The sequence below is a fragment of the Rousettus aegyptiacus genome, unplaced genomic scaffold, assembly GCF_014176215.1.
Source record: "Rousettus aegyptiacus isolate mRouAeg1 unplaced genomic scaffold, mRouAeg1.p scaffold_m13_p_2, whole genome shotgun sequence".
Lineage (NCBI taxonomy): Eukaryota > Metazoa > Chordata > Mammalia > Chiroptera > Pteropodidae > Rousettus > Rousettus aegyptiacus.
The window spans coordinates 8222933-8243582 of NW_023416295.1; the positions used below are offsets into that span (position 1 = coordinate 8222933).

The following is a 20650-nucleotide window of genomic DNA, read 5'->3' on the forward strand; positions in this document are numbered from 1 at the left end:
CTGATAATGGTTTTATGGTTATACAGAAAAATGTCTGTACTTTTTAGAAATGCATATCTGTTTAGGGGAAAATGTCATGTTTTTAAAATACTTCAGCCAAAAAAATAAAGCAATGGAAAATTTTTAATTGTTACATTTAAGTGACAGGTATACGGTGATTCATTACATTCTGTTTTCTTCTACTTGCATTTTTTGTAATAATTAAAAAACAATAAACACCCAGGAAAAAAAAAATCAGCCTTTCAAAAGCTGGTTTCTATGTATGACAATCTGTAAAAGACAGGATAACAAAAGCGTATTTACCACATTAAAATGTTTTATAACAGACAAAACTAAAAATCTACAATCTTCTTACTGTGATCATTCCTGCACTTTAATTATGTTCACTAGAATTAAGGTTTTAGGAAAAAAAACTTATATCGTAGCTGCCCTTCAAAATTAGTAACATCAAGAACTTAAAGGCATTTTTTTTATGAATCCATTTGTATAAAGACCTTTTCCTTACCTCCCATAAATATCTATTTATCCTTAAAGTTTAACTTAAATCTCTCCTACTGCAGAAAGCCTTCCCAGAGTGAATCATTCCAACAAACGAAGCTAGCACTTACCCCAACTATCGTCACACCTGTCGCAATGTCACATAAACGCTTTTGCTTGCATTTCCATCACTGTAAGAGATTTACGAGGACAGGGACCACCACGTGCTCCCCATCCACTTATGCATCAGCTCTTTCCTGCTTCGGGGTAGTGAGGCCTCTCCTCTGCCCAGACCTCCAAGCCCCGCCCGTCTAATCTCTGGCTAAGTCTTCTCCACCCTTTAGACTGCAGCACAAGTATCACTTCTTCCAAGAGGGCTTCCCTGACCAATGAAAAGCAGGTTTCCTTCACTCTCTCCTTTGGCAGTCTTTCGTTTACAGAACTCACCACGGTGGTGACAGCATTTTTATTTGTGCTTGTTTTGTAAATTCCACTCTTCCTCCTAAGACCATAAACTCCATGGGCACAGGGATTTTTTTTTTTTTTTAATTCACTCCTGGTATGCTCAGTACAAAGCACAGTGCCTGACACAAAGTAGGGCCACGATAAAGACTTTGTTGAATGAATTAATGGATCCTATCTTTAGTACTCATCTTTTAGTGAAGACTCAATGCTGAGTCACTGAATGTCAAACTGCTAAAAGCCAGAAAATTAAAACACAAGTAAAACGAACACAACAGCTCACTCTATGTAACTGACTGAACAATCCAAAGGTCAGTGATGGTACACACGATCTTCTAGGAATGGGTAAGAGACGACCCCAGCTTCCTACGGGGGTCACAGAGACAGACTTCAGCCTCCCATTTCACAGGGCAAAAGAGAGGATGGTCTGGGCAGCACGACGAGCTAGCTGAAATACCTGGTGAGTTCTTTCTTTGCTATTTTAGTCTTGTGGAAACTGCGGCCACGAATTAAATGCCTAAAAGCCTATGGGCCGCTTGTGGTTAGATAACTTCTGCAGACATGCCATCCTTGTTTTGGCACATAAGCTTACAAGTGCATGTTCGTGTACACACACACACACACACAAATATGCATTTAGCCATTTACGAAGCTCACTATTTCTCGCCTTCATCCTCATGTTTGACCTTGTTTTGGAATCTTTAGTTTTATTTTTTTACTTATCACTCTCTTCTCGCCTATATCTCAAGTTGTTCTTCCTCAATAATACTTGTTTTGATTGTCCTCTAATTCTTTAATAAACTTACTCTCCTCCTCCATCATTAGTCTGCTAATTCCTGAAGAGCAGGGTTTGTGGCATACCTGTTGTCACCTCTTAGGTCAGTGCTTTGCACACACGAGTCTCTACTCATCGACGGCAAGCAAAAGGACATTTGTAGGAACATCTGTAACACTGACATTTCACGTAAAACAAAAGTGATGGTAAATTAAACTTTTCCAAAATTGAGGCCCAGGAAGAGTTCAATTTCAACATCAAACATAAGCAGTAAAATGGGACATCCATGCCGGAAAGCTCTGAAAATATACTGCTTGCATAAAATTATCCCTCGAAGTGTTAAATAACTTGTAAACGCTCCACCAAGTGTTCCTGGACGCAGAAAACAAAAGCGAACCTTTAAATGCAGTTCTGAACACAGTGCGACATCACGCTTGCTGTACTCAGTTGCATGACACCACCCAGAGTGTCGGGCCGGTCACTGCCCGCCGGCCCCGCCTGTGTGCCTTTGCCCCGCTGTTCCTCCCTGCACCTGCGAGCTTTGCTTCATTCTCTGCTTGCTGAAATCCTGCATATTTTTCAAAGCTCGGCTCAAGTACCTAAGAAGTTATTTCCGGACTATCCTGACCAAGAGTGAACGTGTTCAACTCCAGTACCACAAAGTCCTGGGGGAGGGAGGCAGCCGAACAGAGCGTGGTTTTGGAGTTAGATTTTCAAGCTCTTCTATGTTTAGATTTGTGACAAGGTGAACATGTTTCTTTGTCGTCTCCTTTTGGAGGGTCAGTTAATGTCTAATTTACTCTTTCACTGAGGAAGTTGTCTTTTGGGGTCCCAGCCTCACGCAGGAGTTTCCTGTCACACAGCTAGTGCCTGCCCAAGACATGGAACTGTGTCCCTGCCCCCGGCATAGCCATCGGGGGGACAGTTCTAAGTCTCCAGTGTTTGCTAAAAATCAACAAGGAGAAAAACAGCTTTTGTTTGCTCATCTTCCAGAATTTCTACTTTTATTTTATTTTTGGCCTTTGTGGACTCCTTTTCATGCCTGCCCAACTAAACTCGTGTTAATTTTACCTACTGTTTTTATCATTTTTGTGCTTTCGACTGGGAGAATCACTCACAGAAATTCCCTTGCGACATACATGAACCTACAATTAATTACATCATTAGGATATTATAAAAGTCAGAAGACACTCATGTGTATAAAAAAATGATCATCGAACTCACGATAAACCCTAGGAAATAAAGGGAAAAGTCGTTCCTTTTTTTTCATTTGGAAATATGGGGCGTAATAAGAATAGAATGTTAAATCTGTTTATATCTAAGGTATTTCCCTCAACTGCCTTTCCCAAAACTCACTGCCTTGATAGAAAGGTATTGAAGATGTGTGGAGAAAACTGCAAACCTCACTAAAATTCTGTTTTTCAACCAAAAGTAGGAAAAAAAAAGTTTCAGAACTACAGGCTTCCAGTACTTGTTTCACTGGTACGTTTAATTCTCACAAGACTTAGTATATTAGCTAAATACTGCAATGGAAAAAACATACACAACTCAAGGTATTTTCACCTGCGCCACATTACACTACGAACGAGGAAACCACCTGCAACGTGACCAGTGCCTTTCACGGCCAGGAGGAGGGTCTGACCAGAAGCACAGCGGGTTCTTGCTACCTGCCGGTCATAAACTGCCCTGCTCGCTCCTGAGACAGAAAGACTCAGGTCCACATACGGTAACATGATACGGAATGCAGCTCACAGCACAGTGTGATGAAACAAAATCTTTCCATAAACAAATATTGCTTTGGTTGACAGTTTATTAAATACACTACATTTGTACCTTATTCTGTAGTTTTTTAATCATTCACACATGAACTTATTAAAAACATATTTTATAGAAAACCATCTGTAAAACTAAAATAAAAATGCACATTTTACACACATATTAGGTAAACTGCTGAAAACATTAGGAAATTTTTTTGATAAAGGTGATCATGAAACATGAGGCGGCTTGATTTCATTGATGTGGACACCAGACCATGACTTCAGGAGTTAATGCTGAAATGTGGCTGGATGCGTGTCTATTAACAAAACTGCTTGATAGTGTTTGAGAAAACAGGACAAAATAAAGTATTGCCTTTCTTTTACAGATAGTTTTCTAAACTCATTCTCTATCCCTCTCCCATTCAGAGAATTGTGCAGACTGATGAGGTGAAAAATTAATTCCTTTAAAAAGAACAAACTAGAGCCTATTTACAAAACATGCAAAGGGAGAATTTTAAGTAGGTGTTACTGCAGAACCGGTTAGAAGTGAATGCAGCTAAGTGACAGCATATGCCTTCGTTTCTCCTTCCTCTCTGAAGGAAATACATTTTCAGGGCATGGACTATAAAACGGCATACAATGCAAACACAGAAACCAAGAAGTTTGCAAATTCTTTATATTTGCAGCTGTTGAGACAGTGTTTTCGAGAGCCGAGGTTACCTCTAGCGGCGAAACCAGAGCCAGCTGTTAAGCAGCCAGAATGCTACGGTAATTGAATACATGACCATTTCTCTTTTAGCACGTTCTTTGTTCTCTTCTTCTAGAAGTTGTAGACGTCTATTTAGTTTGATTATCTAAAGGAAGAGCAAACAACAAAAACGAAATAGAAGCTTTAATGCATGGAGTCATCAGATTCTTACACAGCAGTATGATTTGTGAGAATTTATACATGGAACGTCTCGGTTGGAGCCAAAGAAGCAAAACTACATACAGCAAAATGTTACTCGTAACAGCTTACATTCACTCAAACCCTCTCCTCTGTTTCCCTTCTCCGAGTTCCTGAGTTCCAAAGGACGCCCGCCCTTCCTTCCCGCATGCGGTGGGGACGGGCGGCCGCTGGGAGGACCCAGTGCGCACTGAGGCGGGCTGAGCCCGGCGGAAACAGGGAGGGACTCCTGGCCCTTTCTGTGCCTTCTACGGGCTGCTGTCTCTCAGCCTCAGTTCCTCATCGTTAATCTGCTTTCATTTCCTCTCTGTCCACCGCCGACTTGCTGCGAGGACCCATAAATGAACCTGTCGTAGTGGGCCCTGCCACCTGCCACGTGGACCCCTTTGGGATGAAGGGCTGACCCCCCGGCTGCTGGCGCCTCTGGCTGACAGCAGCGTCCTCGCGGTCAGTCCTCAACTGTGAACAGCCCTGGGCTAGGTGACTGCCTCGCCCGAGGTCACGCTCCACGACCGGGCGGCGCGCCCCAGCTCTGCAGGGTGACCGCGGCTTCACGGCTCCGCGTGGCGGCTGACTACAAACGGCCCATATCCTGACTACACTGCAGCCCGGCATCTACCTCCCTTTCGCCCAGTCCTGCTTCCTTTCCTTCTCCCACAGACCTTAACCTCGAGAACACGCCCCAGTAAACTTTCTACGTGCAAATCTTCATACCAGAGCCCGGTTTCCGTGGACTCCAACCTGCCCGTCTATGCAAAAACACTACGAGCTCTGTAAGGCATCAGGAAGGTACATGGGATCATCAGCGTTACGGTAGAGAAACTGAAGGAGGAAACTTCTCGTGATGCCGAACCCGCAGCATTCAAGGGCTGGGAACTACCAACGGGGGGAAAGTCTACTGACCGAGCGGACACAGCAGAGCAGGTACGGCCAGGTAACCACCTCGGAAAGGATCTCACGTCTGATCAGTGTTGAGCAACCATTTTTCTGTTATGGCCAATTCAGTAAAAAAGAAAAGCACTTAAAGATAACCTTTGCCCCTGCTCGAAATGTTTATTTGGCCCCATGAGACACTATGTTCTTGCACAACTGGTTCTACTTTATTGTCAGTGAAAACATGGGCATTGGCCTTGAGTTATTAAAATATTTCTATCCGGGCATATCTGAGAAGTAGAAACGCCAAGGCAGCTTTTTAAGGCTGCCCCGTACAATCACCGTAAATATTATATGAATGTCACTGAGGATTATATCTTATTAGCTGGTACATTAAATACCTGTCGTCTTAATGAAGCTGCATCTACAACAGTCATGTCATCTGAAGCGCCTTCGATCGTTGTATCTGTATTTGAAATGCCATACCTAGCAGATAAGAAAAATCCAGCATTAGAAAAGAACTCGGAGTACCTAGCAAGTCCTGTAATACGTTGTGTAATGCTCAAAGAATTGTTCGAAAGATTAGTATTTAACAATATGGATTATCAAAATACTTTACAATCTGAATTGTCACTAATAAAGGAAAGAAGAGAAAAAAGCTTAAGATAATTACCTTCGATTCTAGGAAAGTGCCCTAAAACTTTAAGAATGAGAAGAAACCCTGACTAAAGGCATAAATAAGGAGATGCTTTTCTCCTCAGAAGGACGGGCATCGTTAACGAGGGTCCCTGGCTTGAAGGACTGGCGAGCGGCCCGCCGGGACACAGCGACACACAGCTGTGACACGTGCCCACGTGTGGCTCCACAGGAGCCCGCTGGGACTCCCCGGCAGGGCCACGGGCTCGAGCCGGTCCTCTCTCACTGCCTCTTCCCTTGCCACTTCTACTCTTTACTTCTTATTTCCACTTACTTACTTTCTGCTGTGTCTCACATAGAAGCATTTACAAAATCACCTGAACATCTTGCCGCGACATTCAGATCCAGAATTGGCTCAATAATGAATAATTAACGGACTGTGTATAAAATACTGGGGAGCCAATAAGACAAACTCCAGAGAAAGCATTTTAAAAGTACTTCTTGTTCAAATGCAGTTACGTCTAAAAGGGCAGTGACTTTTAAATGAATGACAATGAACTTCTGAGAAACAAATATGCACAAATGCTATTCTTCCTCTTTGCCTGGATTTCCACTTTTTAAATATATTTTAATTAATGGCTTTATTGAGATACAATTTACACACTACACAATGCATCTAACGTGTTTACACCCTTACTAATTTAATCCTATATGGTTACTTTGGTAAACTAACTTTTATGAATGAGAAGATAAAGAAATTGAATTTAAAAGTTATTCCTATGTAATCATACAGAATTGGCACATAGATCATATATTCTAATACTTCAAGCGAATCTCCACTATAAAAAGCACATTACTTCACAAAGAGGTATGAAGAGAATTATATTTTTCGTCTAGACATGTTCAAAACAAATCTATTCAGAAAGTCCTTTTGTTTCAAATACTATTGGAAATAATCCCAAAATATTTTAATCATGCAGTGTCATTATTCTGAACACCGATGATAACTAGACAGGCTGCAGTTTTAAGTAACAGATGGTGTGTATTGACTCTAGATCATCTAGAACAGTCTCTAAATGTGTCTTTGATGGTTAAATTAACTTGCTTTCTCATTAACTGCCCCTTTCCTCAGGGGAACAGAATAAATACCCTGGAATACTGAGAGTAACCATATCAGTTAGAGAAATAAACTATTAAGTTAGTAGATGCTGGAACTATGGGTTTACGAACATGTGAATTAATTATTCCTTTGAACATTAAGAGAGAATTATTAAATGATTAGAAAATATAAGCGTTGAAGATGCCTCTTGTCTACATGATATCCTCAAAATAAAACTTTCCTATTTCTGTGAGGTCACTCATGAGATGAATATTTAGGAAAAAAAAAAAGCAATACAAGCAATTGCTTCAAAAGTAAAATGACTCGACTGAACACAGAGAATGAAGTATAACTCTGAAAGGGATTACTCACAATTTAAATCTTGAATTAACTAACGCTTTCAATATCTATAAAAAAAATCTTCATTTGCAAATAAATCTAAGGATATGGCAAAAGACTATATAATTTAACTTAAAACAGAAAAAAAAATCACCATGTGTTTTATACTAAAAGCTGTATTTATGAGAACTAAAGACTCTATTAAATGCTAAGACAGATCACTGGCTGAACACACTTTTCACAGTGAGATAAAAAGATCACTAACTATTAGAACTACATAAGGGAAAGTCTAAAATGGATTGAGTTAACACTGAAAAGAAACATGTCGGCAGAGTGGTCGGGGCCTCTAAGGGCACACTTCGGTTCCTCTAACCTGGATTAACTCTTAGTGACAAGCTGGTTCCCCTCCTCTCCTCCTAAAAAATGAATGTGCCAGCTTCCTCTCATCACAAAAATGCTGCCAGCTTTAAATCTGTTATAGATAATGTATTTCTGCTTAAAACAAACAAAATTGGCTCTGAAAAAAAATCACAGTAATGTTATCTGTGAAAACTAAGTTTTATTTTTTCCTCTAGAAGGAAATGGGGATTCTGGCACTTGAGAACCTTAAATATTTGTACGTGCCATTCTATCTGTCTCTGTGCATGAGAGGAGAGATAATTACTCAGGTTAAGCATGAGTGAAAGTGTGAAAGGGGCAAAAATAAGAGAAAAGCTTAAGTCGACAGATGACATAAATTCTTAAAACTAAACTCCCTTTATAAATGTTTAATTTCCCCGAACTGGCAATGCTGATTTTCCTGAATTTGAGATGATGCCTTCCTTACAGACAGTTTTACCTACAGAATGAAAAATGACATTACAGACAATTAACGACTAAAAAGAAAAACCGACAGAATGACGGGCAACAATTAAAATGATGCACATGAAACGTTTAAGACTTAAGATTATTTTTTGTGTTTAGCGTGATCGCCTATAACCCATTACGACTGTATCTAAACAAAACATCTCAGATACATGACACTGTATAATTGTTAAGCATTTTTCCTCGTACCCTGGTGGGTGAAGGTCACGGATGAGTCTCACTATTCTCGGAGAAAAGCAGGATGTACTCATGAGAAAAGCTGTAGACATCCGAGCTATCATACAAAGGCATGACTACCACGTGCATTACAGCCTGTGAAACACAGATTCAGCCAACCACTGAGCCTGGTTGCTTACGACGTCTCGACATTTACCTGACGCTGTCGCGATGAGGGTTAGAAGTGGCGGCAGCAGACCCACCACGCAACACAGGTCTGAGGCAGGTGTTTGCGGAAGGCACAGACAGAATCAGGAAACAGAGAAGTAATAGAATAAAAGCAAAAACAAGACAAATAAGTGTCAAATAGGATTATAGTGTATGCTTCAATACAATATATTTCTAGTACTTTATCTCTGTCTCACACGTCCTCCATTTTATGATTTTCATAAATTAAATATTTTTCCAGGGGTTAAAAAACAAAGGGAAGGGGAAGCTATGTTTATGCAATCAAACAGCATCAATATATAAAATAATTCTGGGGAGTGCTTACGTTTTAAATTATGAAATTCAAGACGGAGGACAACTGTTTAAAAAGTGTAATTTCTCTTCGAGTTAGAAAAGCATCGCCATGGACCCTAGAAGCATGTCGAGAACCAGTTAGCAGCACCTGCATGATCGTGGTTGCTCGTCTGTCAACAGCTCTCTCCCCGGAACGAAGAGTCCCACATCCCCGCCCCTTCCCCCCGGTGCTTCCCTCCCGCCGCGTGCCTCTGGGTCAGCGCCTGGCGTCCTCCCGTCGCTGTGTCTCACTCACACCCCGAGCTCTCCAGGGCAAAGGCGCCATTTCTGGAGCTGGGGAGCCGAGGGGACGCGCTCCGAGGGACACGCGACAGACGGCACGTTACAGGAGTGCCACCCAACACCGAGCCTGACCTCGAGAGACAACCAGGAGTGACACACAGGGCTGCTGGAAATGAAGACAGGTGCACTGGAAAACTTTGTGGGGATTTTCGCTTAGCTTCAGTTCACTATTTCTAGAGGGCAATTTTTTCCTTATCTGGGTAGGCGGTAGCCTTGCCAATAAATCTTGTTTTTTAAATTTTTTAAAAAAGAAAATTTTTATGGTGACATTGGTTAACGAAATCCAATAAGTTTCAGCTGTATAAATCTTTTTTTTTTTTTTTTAAATCAGAAAAAAGCTCCATGGGTCACTGGTCAATTCCCCAAAAAGTAATCAGCAACATATGCTAAACAGAGAAAGGAGGTTGGAGTATAGGATTCGTATAAGGAATTTAAGTATTATGTTCTATTTTGAATGTCTCCTTCTCTAAGTACTGATTAGGTTTTGCCTAAATTTAAATATTAAGGCAATTCTTAATTATAGAAAACATTTAAGACCAAAAGCACTACGTTTTTTCTTCTTTGTAAGTTGGTACAGCTGTAGAATTTTGGCTATAATACAAATCACCATTTTGTATCAATTCAATTTATTCAAGAAAATTTTCATGTTTAGCTTGTATGTTTCCTAATTGCTTGATTAAATTTTTGGAGCCTAGAGGATAAGAGATTCAGAGACTTTTTGAGGAGAAATGTTAGGATTCCATTCTGTTGGCTACAGAGCAGTGAGCAATCACATCCTGCTAATGTATACTTACTCTGTGGCATTAGGAAAACTGCTGCTAGTTAATGACTGCGGTCTTACATTATGCTCACGTGAGAATGTTGAACTAAAGCAAAGCTGGGTGCTACTACTTAAAGCTTTACTTAAAACATTCACACCAACATGCTCAAAGGGACCTGCCGTGTTCGATATTCCACCACAGAGATTTCCCTTTTATGATGCAGAGCCAGAAAATAATACAGTTACCTTTCACAACGTATTTCATTTTGTCTTCTTACACTGGCAATTGACACATATAATATAAAAGTAAATTAGACAGGCATTTGGCAAAATTAGAAGCGTCATTCAAGTACCACTTTCTACCACCAGTATAATTTAATACATTAAAAAAATCTTTTTTTAAGCTTGGTATTATGTTCAACAATATGTTTTGTAATTAAAGTGGCAAAAGGGAATGAGATTCAAGGTTCCACGATTTCTGGCATTAACTTGTATATTGACATATTTGAGTAAAGAGATGATCTGACTTCATAGGATATTTGTTAAAAAAATGGAAACTGCTATAGTAAACAAATAAATGGGGCGACTAGGAATTATACACATTTTCAAAAAGACAAATCATAAATAACAGACACTGCTTCGACTGCAACTTTGCACTACTAGGTTTTCCAAGTAATATATTTATATGGATACTTGCGAAACATATGAAATTATTTACACGTTGATTTCTTAGTCTGGTCACTCAAAGCTGGTAGAATTCACTAAAGAAAAACTATAGAATCAAGCCCCTTCTAAAAATAAAATTTGAGCATGTGAAGCAGGACTGATCTGTCAATATTTAAGTAATGTTCTTACATAGGAACTAAGTCTCTTTTTAAGTATGTTGATATTCTGCATCGGAGAATGACGTTTGGAGCTCTAGCCGATGTCAGAAGACCTGGGCATTTCCTCAGGAGCCGAGGACTAAATTGTAACAGCATTTTAAGTCCAAAGAACACCAGTGCCTGTCCCGGGTGTTTTAGTAAATGTCTGACACGTCAGTTTTCCAAGTGCACAGCACTGACCTGTGTAAACAAATTTTTAATATGTACCTATGATTTCACTGTCTTCATGTTGAGACTGATTCTAGATCATGTTAAGTTCTCATAAGATGAGGACATAAAAATGCCATAAACTTTCCAACAATGTCCCTTAGAGTGTAAACTAAAAGCAGCTCTTCTGTCGAGCAACTGTGACTCTGTGTTGCTTTATGATAATATAACAGGTAGGAAGACTCTTTCCTTCCGCCCACCCTCACTCCCTCCCTTCCCGTCAAGTAGTTCGAGCTTAATTTAACTACATGAGATGGCGAAAGACCAAAGATTAAGATACTGCATTAGCGTAACAGCCAGGAGTAATAGAAAGGAAAAAATGATGTAGAGAGCAAGAAACATAAAAGCACTTAAAAAGTTGATAAGCAGTATTATTTTATAATCATGCACGTAGACCATTATCCAAATTTCACATTCCTAGTTCTTATATCAGAAAAGTCACGCTGGACAGTTTTCAAAGGAGAAATAAACACGGATTTGGCGCTTGAAACTCTGATTAAATCTTGTTCAACGGTTAGATTGTAAAAGATTTAAATATAATGATTAAAAAACAAAACAAAACAAAAAAAACCCTTTTAGTTATGAAAGCAAGCCAGTGAGACTAATGAGAGTCGAATCCTCCAAGCTCCAAGGTAACAATGGTATATTATGTTATATATACAGGAGCTAAGAACTACTCATCCGAGTATACTTCATGAATTTTTAAAATCTCTTTTAAGTGAATAAGATAATTCCTTCCCAGAAAAGGGATTTTAAAGTTATCGATTCATTACAATAAAAAATAAATCCATAATAAATCAATCTTCACTTAGGGCTTAAAAGTTTTTTATAATAAAATAATACAAAGTAAGTTTTTTACATTAGTAAGATTTCTGATTTTGTACTTTTGAACTTGCAAAATTTGTTTTCATTATGGAGAAAAAAAACCCAACTATTTTTAAGTTCCATGTCACTGTCTGAACTGTGGGTGGGACAAAGAATTTTAACGTACTGGGGCTGTGTCATCGGTATAGGACTGATGCATACCTTTTCCTTTCAGACACTTTCACTATAATAGCATCTGATAGGGTGAAATTTGACCTAATAATCTGGTCCCTTTTTGGACTAATTAAAACGTTAAAGAGGATACTTGGTAAAGAATAAATCAGTATCTACGGAGAGAGGAGAAAACAGGCCTTTGGAAACATGAGTTCATTCGTGCCAGGTAGTTTACATTTGATATCTTTTGAAGGATCCCCCATAACACTAAATAAAACATTTCAGGCCACTATCCCCATATCTTAAATAAAGCTACTGCTGATGGGGGAAGATCCAAACAAGAATCCAAAAAACAAGGTAATGTTATTACCCCCAGAGAGGCCCAGGGAAGCTAAGCAATGTGTCCAAGGCCACCGTGCAGCGAGCTATTCAGTGGGGTGATCGCTGAATTGGACTGAGTCCCCGAATCCCTGCTTTTCCTGCTGGACTGTGCTGCTGCTCGCAGACTCCAGATACTCTAAGACGGTCCTTGAAGCTTCAAAGAGCATAAAAGGGTCTCCCTTGGGACAGGGAGACACACATATTTATATACATGTAATTTCCCCCCTGCCATGAGCTTTCTCTTTCAAGCTCTTTCTGGCGTAGCTGTAAGTCCTCGGGCCCAGCTGTATACCACCAGATTAACTCTGGGAGGCCTCACAAACACCAGACCAACGTTATGGGCAAGTGCTCGTGACGTCTGGGGAAGGCAGCTGGGCTTGTGCGAGGCACAAAAGCACGCAATGAGAAGGTCTGCTCAGAGCAAGCTGTAAGGCACATCAGCTCCCAAGGTAGGAAATGAGGTTTATTGGGTGAGCCAGCTAATTTATCAGGTATTCCTCAATACGTAAAAATTAACAGTCTAATAAAATTATCATGAAAATTCAAAGACTGACTCAAAGAGTTACCAGAAAAAATGTTTGCGGTTGAAATGAAACTGCCTGTATCCTTCCCATGCTATGCCAAAACGTCATCTCTTAAAAAAACACTATGTAGTAATGATTCAAGTCCAAAAAGTATTTGAAATAATGGCCAAATATTTATTTATATGACCAAGTCTAAGTATTCTACTAATGCTTTTACTCGATGTTCAGAAGTGAAATAAACTATCAATACTGAAAAACATCAGTATGATCAAAAAGATAATAGCACCTAGGATTTTTGATATAGGCCTAGAAATCTCTCATTAAGAGGAATGAAAAAAAAAAAAAAATGTCCTGAGCACAGCAGAGGGAATGCAGTTAGCATTAATATGATGGCTAGGTGGAGGGCCAGGGGAGGGAGGGAGCAACTGGGGGGATTGTTTTATGAACTATATAGATGTCTAACCAATGTACTATATACTTGAAACTAATTTCAATAAATGAATTAAAAAAAAAATGTCCTAGAGGCTACAGTGACGTCATCTTCTCAAATCTGCTTCATTAATGCAACCACATCAGTGTCATAAATGATGACATCAAAAGACTTACTAAAGAAAATGAGCATGCTTCACTTCAACAGCCCACAGTCAATCCACAGTATCCCTCGGCACATCCCCAAATGGAATCGAGTACTCAGAAGAGGTAGACGAAGCCTTTTAAAAAAAAATCATCACACTTCCAGTGTAGTAATTAACTGAATACTCTCCCTGACTGAAGAGAAGCTAACAGAATCTTGTGAAATGTGAATTTTGGACAACAATTTCAAATTAAAAGAAAGCAAAGCAAACTGTTTCAAACCACCGCGTCTTAGAAAGAGACAAAGGTGCAAACATAAAAGGAAGACACCACAGTCCGCTACAAGGAGCCAAACAATATGCAGTCAAGCTGGCAAGAGTCTCTGACGGCCAATCACCTGCGATTGTCATCTAGCACATCCAAGATCTGCTGGTAAGCCCTACGAGTAGAAGACTGGATAAGCGACAAAATGCCACGAGCAGAGGAGAGATTAGCTCCATCTTCAGGTAACATATGGGGAGGACAGACCCGAACCTGTTGTGGCGACGGTGTCACACTGTTTACATAAGCACAGCAAACGAAAAAAAAAAAACAAAAAACACTCAAGTCAGATTTTCATAAAACTTCAGCTGAGCAGTCTCCCCAAACATTTTTTTTTTAAGAATTATCTTAATTTTCTTGCCCCCTTTCCCTCCCATCACTTTCCCCCAAGACAACAGTCAAACCAAATAAGTTAATACATTGTTTTAAAAGACTAGCAAAAACGCAGCAGCTGTAACTGAGTAGCCTTAAACATCAAATTAAACAAACAGAATATGAAAGAACTTCAGAGAGGGAAGAGAACAATAGCAATGTGTGTTCAACCCCTGGCTTCGGAGAAGCAGCATTCTTTACTTGGTACATATATTCCAATTCGGTAAACCAAACCTCCAAAGATCAACATTGCACTGCGATTTATGGATGATCAGAAGAGTAGGAGAGAAAATTCTTGTATATGCGTGTCAAAGGTTAAACATGTGAATCAAAAGTGATTCCATGAAATGCCTTTTCTAATACTTCACAAAGATGAAAGCAAGATGAGTTCACAATGAGTAAATTTAAAGATGAATTCAAGTTTCAGAAAGCTATAATGCGCGTTCTGATTTCTTAATTGTATTAAAGCATATGATCTCTAGGTAAATAACTGAAACATAAAACTACTCCCAATTCTGTGAATACAGTGAAAGAAGGCAAGGATACCTCTTAAATCATCCAGACGGATGTTACACAACCATTTCCGGGCTTCTCAGCCACAGTAATCTTACGTTGTTCCACGTATTAGTGGAGACTCACCATTTCGTTAGCTCCTGTGCCAGGGCTTCCTGAAAGCTAAACACATTTGAATGGGGCCATTTCACAGTTCTAACCCGAACTCTTAAAATTGGCATCAGTGTTTTCGGAGAGTTGTTTAGTGTTAGAGCATAATCAGCTGTTTGAAGACCTGGCATCTGGTTTTTCAGAGTCAGAAGGTTTGTTACAATAAGACATTTTGTCATAAAAGAACTAGACCCTGGGATGTGGGTTGAACACTTCTTTCTCAATGTTAGGGCAAAACACCTAGACTAAACCTCATCCTTGTGCATTATGTCTAAAAGAATGAAAGTGGAGCAGACAGTGAACAACTGAAAAAAGAAACTCTTTTATTGTGACATACGTAATGTTTTCTAACTTAACATGTATTTGTTTGGAAACCACAAAATAAGTGGGATAACTTTTGAAAGGGCAGCTGTCATCTAATGGTATTCGCAGAGTCCCAGAAAACCAAAAACAAAATCTCCGCACTTCTGTGAATAACTCTGAATGTCTCAGTGAGCCAAGGTGAGACGCACAATAAATACGAAACCCTGTTTTCCAAAGACGACTCAGAAGAGAGGGATCTAAGTCAAATCTCGGTATACTGGGAAATGGGTCTGTAGGGGCTGAGTCACCATAAGAATTAGGCCTAATGGTATCAAGATAAACACAAGCTTTCAGATGCAGACTAATGGAATGTACATAAGGCAACTTATCAACTGACCCATCATACTTGGCAAAACCCATATTGGGCAATCAAAAAAGCAGTATATCTGGACACAAAGTCTAGGCACGAGTCTTATACTCGGAATTCCCTTTACGTACAATGGGGAAAACCCAAAGCTCTTGCTTTGTGAGAAACCAGACTGAATTCATGTCAGAGAAGTGTCACAACAGGCAGGAATAAAAACAGCCTGTTCCATGTCAACGTAAACAACTAATACATTTAATCAATATTTAGGATAATCTTATAGTGACAATGTCGATAAACTAAATCCGAATCTATGAAAAAAGTTTGATGGATTTTTGCCTATTAAAAATTCCAAAAGAGTTACTTTCTCTGAGAAGCCGCTTTGCCAGAAAAAGCAATAGGAATTGTTTACAGTTCTAAAAGTAGAAATATTTTCTGTTGGTGTACAGGAAATCAGGTGTATTTATAAAGTAATCAAGTTTAAACTAATTTCAAATGAAGTGCAAAGAATTTTTAAGATGGAATGCACAGAAGACTGATTTCTAAAATAGTGCATAATTCCAATTCTAAGATTCTATGATTAGGTGAAATTGAAATATGGTAATGGAATAAAAAGTTATATGATGCTCCACTGTAACTTGAGAAAAAATATTTATGTAGAAAGAAAAGATAAAATGAAGTCTTTACCAATACGAGTAAAAATATTTCATCAGATCAACATAAAAAATATATTTGGATTTTTGACGGATTCTCAAAAGACATTAAACTTTTAAAAATTAGTAAGAAATTTAACTTTTTATTAATTTATTCATAAACAGTGAAAACAGAACAGAAAGTACTTTTTAAACTGATGACACTCTGGACAGCAGTAGATGTACAGATTAAATTCCCTTGATTGTTAATATTTGTTTGTCTGTAGATGAACTAAATGATTAAATCGTAGGATGAACAAAATTACCCTAATTAGAAGCAATAAATACTTTAGCAATTTTTTTTTTTTTTTTAGCTCTAAGCAGTCTTGCAAATCTTTTTAGAAATAATTTTAAGAATAAAAAAGCATAAGCCCAATTTTGGCAATCAGTTAGCTGGAGTACCCACCATGGGCATCAACTGTGAAGAGAAAACAGTGAGTGCTTTAGAGTTGACTTTGATCTCGGTCTACGCATCCACCCAACTAAGGTGGAGCAAATTTTTTTTTTCGACAAGTGAATTACTGTGAAAAATAAAAAAAGCAAACATATTGCAAAGGCACTGAGATTATTTAAGCAAATGTCATGGTAGTAATTTAATAAAAATGTTCTTCGATGATAAATTAATCCTAGTAATGTTATAACAAAATCTCAATTTCTATAAAAGATTAGGAAATTTTTAACAAAGCACTGATGTATACCTGTTACTTCATTAGTAACAGCTCTACCTCATGCTTACATGAAATCTTACATGAGTGTTAAGTAAACACCACCAGGCAATGTCAAAATGCAAATTTAAATAAAAATTTACTTGGCATTACTGTCATTATTAAGAGTTAAGCCCAAAGTCAAGTATCTCTTTCCCAAAGGGTTTTCATAGGAATGTTTCTCAAACTGTGAGGATAAACCTCTTTGGTTAAGACTCCAGGCTCTTCCAAAAAAAAAAAAACAAACAAACAAAAACCCAGTGACGGTAAAATAGTGAAAAGGGGGAGAATTTTCATGGAAACACAAATTTGTGTCATTTCTTTTGAACTTTTAAGTAAAGAGAAAACTTTAATTTGTTGCTGCCACTATGTATGGCAACTTCCTGGTCCCTAGAAGCTGATAAGAGAACCGGAGGGAGGGAGACGACTTATTATCAGACACAGCAATTCTCAAATTCTGCTGGTGAACCTGAACCCGCCCCTCCCCTGCCCTGGATTTCAGAATCTCAAAACGGTTTTCCAGGCATAATTTTAATCTATAAAATTAAAAAAAAAAAAAAAAAAAAAAAAGTCAATGACAAACCACACACTACAGTCTCCTTCTGGGTCAAAATGAAACAAAAAAAGATATTGTGCTAAATAAAATTTAAAGTAAGACTGGGATCACTGACCCTGGTTAGAGTTGAATCTGTGGGGAACTAACATGCCAGATGAGGCAAAGTAAAGAAAATGGAGAAGGATGCTTGGTCCTTCGTATAAATTATTCCATTTTACTTTCACCTTTATACTCAAAGTCATAACTTCCTTAGTTGGTCTAGTTACTTTTTTCCTTAACAAAGTGTATGATGACAGTGACAGTCCTGAAATAGGGGTACTAAAAAGGCAAGCAGTAAGAGAATTAGTAACATTATATGCCAATTGCCTGGTGAAATATTAGTATAACATAAGCCTGCAAAATAAAAACAACTCCTACTTGCGAAAAGCAGAGCAGAGAAAATCTTACGTGTACTCCGGTGCAGAAATCGGTGCCTGGAACCTTGAAATTTTATTTCTTGGGGCAGAATCTGATCTGTGCCACCTTAAATAATAATTATGCTTCTTTTACATATTCAGCTTTTATAACACAGAGAAAAAGCTAGATACGATTCTACTGGTCGAATCCATGTTTGTTACTATAGCTGACCATAATTAATCCTATTATCTCTTGAAAGTAATTAGGAAAACAAAGGCCAGTTCTCTTACTCTTATACACATATGTACTTCTATTCTTAAAGCCAAGGAATAAAAGCAAAGGCAGGCAAAGGTTCATGCACATGACACATAATTAATATCACATCACAAAGACTAAAGTAGGGAAAGACGGCAAGAGTTTAATAATTACTTTAGTAGAGGTAAAACATGGCTATGTCATTAGTTTCTTCCTTACCATATTACCAACATTAAACACACGTTACGTAAGTTCATTAACATGAAATTCCTAAAGTTAATTAAATGTAGATTTCAAGTATAAATTCAAGTATGAATTCAAGTATAAATTGTAAAACTAATAACGGTAGGAGAAGAAAAGTCAAGGTTATATCGTTAACAAAAAGATGGTTAAATATCTTACCATGACATAGTAACATACGTTAGCTACCATAACAAAGAGTATAGCTAAGTAATGTAAGCATTTCATTGTTAAAATATAGTTATATATTCATGTTATTTTTACTGCCAAAAAGGAAAACATGAGATTTTCAGTTTTATTAAACATCTAGAAAATGCCACGAAAGCAACTTAAAGAAAAAAAGAAATCGAATATTAGTTAACTCTGTTAATCTTTTCTGTTGTGAGAAAATTATGTTATTGGTAATTGCAAAAATATCTATGAACTAATCATCTACTCTAAATCATACAGTAGGTTAGTTTTTATACATAATAAGAGTTATTTCCTTTCTTTCTAACTGAACTCAGCTATCAATTATACTTCATGAGGAAAAAAAAGCGATGCTATGTTAGAATAGTTTTATTTCACTAATGTGAAATTTCAAAGTAATTAAAGACCTAAATAAGCCATATCTTTACGTAATAGAGAAGTTTATTAAAAATCTTTGCTGCCTTAAAAAGTATTACAAAAAGAAAATAAAGAAAGCTCTTAGATTATGTTTAATCACTCTCAGATAACATGAAGCATAAAGAAGCTACCTTAGCCATAAACTATATAGCTTTTCACCATATGTAAAATACGCCTCGAAATAGTCTAGAAAATGACTTCACGGGCTGGTTGACATCACTGCCAACCAGATACCTTCGTGGACACATACAGGTATCATAAAAATTACATATTAATAATGGCTGAACCCTTCAGGTAAATCTTCCCTGAAGAAGACATATATTGAGTTCATCTTACTATCTTCCGGTACAACCCTAAGGCTAACTATAACTATGTTAGGGGGCATTTCAAGGTTCCCTGAGAAATAAGAGGAGTTACAGTTTCCTTTGCACCCAAGACGAGAGCAGGGAGACTCGGCATCCATCAAGCACCTCCCGCATCCCTACACACTTCAGTCAGGTCCGAACTAGAACGGGGTGCGGGTTAATATCAATGGCCTAATTATACTGTGCTCTCGTTACTTTGCAAACATCTAGATTTGCAAGCTCTACAAACAGAGATACATCATCTGATTCTTCTTCAGTTCCCAGAGAAGCCAGCATAACGCTAGGCACCAAATGTGGTTCATGAGAAATGAGTTTGTGATAACTGATCGACAATTTAATGAGGAAGAAATATTAATTTACACAAACTCTCTACATCATCCATTTATAAAAGCCACAATCACCAATGACTTTGAGACTTAAAATTCGGGCCAGTTTTTAAAAGGCAATTTTATTTGTAAAAACTCGTTATTTTTTAAAAAAATAACAAAAAGCGCTTGCCTGATTTAAAACATCTTATAGTAGGGGCACTTTAAGATCAGGGTATGATAATATAACCAAATAAGAAAAAAAATGGCTTAAACAGATAGCCATTTAAACAATATACTTGTATTTTTGGAAAATGAAAGGGATCTACTAATTCAATGACTCAGTAGGTAGAGAGCTAAAAAAATAACCCTGGAAAGTTTAAAAAAAAAAAAAAAAAAAGGCCCCGGTTGCCTACGCTACATTGTTTAGCACAGCTCATCAGAAGCAGAGCTGAAAAGGGCTAAGTCACAACCTTATGATAAGCTGAGTAACTTGAAAATAGACATTTCCTTAAATAAAATGTTTTCCTTCTATTTTTTTAACCTACATGCTACATAAACAGTTTTGAAGAATGTACAGAACTGAGCAGTTACATTTATCAATTTTTCTTAAGTATACTTTAAGGAAGAGTTCTCAAATAAGCAAATCAGACTTACAGAAGACTACCAAATACATAGAAGATGATGTTATTGAAAAATCCTCACAACTAACAAAATGGTCAGGTTTTAAGTATTGCAAATATGTAAAACTGTTGTAAATGCAAAACAGATTTCATACACTATTAGAAGTAAATTATTTACTTTTTCCTCAGGATCTTAGGCCTAAAACATATATCCATGTCTTCCTCCTTTTTTTAAAAAAAAAAAAATATTTGGAAGTAAAAAAAAAAAAAAAAGTAAATTATTTAGAGAAAAAAGAGGCAGACAATATATGGAGAAAACTTATGAAGGAG

At 37.9% G+C, this 20650-nt stretch overlaps 1 protein-coding gene across 15 annotated transcripts in view; it reads right to left on the reverse strand.

Annotated features, from left to right (window-relative positions):
- MFF (mitochondrial fission factor) overlaps positions 1 to 20650 on the reverse strand; it is a 32535-nt gene that overhangs the window by 1915 nt on the left and 9970 nt on the right. For 2 of the 15 annotated variants that reach the window (XM_016118899.2, XM_036236548.1), the window contains 6 exons: positions 17978 to 18052; positions 13953 to 14111; positions 10255 to 10287; positions 8602 to 8661; positions 5692 to 5776; positions 3507 to 4325 (listed from right to left, as the gene is read on the reverse strand). In XM_016118899.2, coding sequence (XP_015974385.1) covers positions 4194 to 4325; positions 5692 to 5776; positions 8602 to 8661; positions 10255 to 10287; positions 13953 to 14111; positions 17978 to 18052 — 544 coding nt within the window. In that variant the 3' untranslated portion in view covers positions 3507 to 4193. Of the gene's footprint in view, positions 1 to 105; positions 2087 to 3506; positions 4326 to 5691; positions 5777 to 8601; positions 8662 to 10254; positions 10288 to 13952; positions 14112 to 17977; positions 18053 to 20650 lie in introns of those variants that run through there. The other 13 variants (XM_016118897.2, XM_016118902.2, XM_016118901.2 and 10 more) reach the window with 9 other exon arrangements.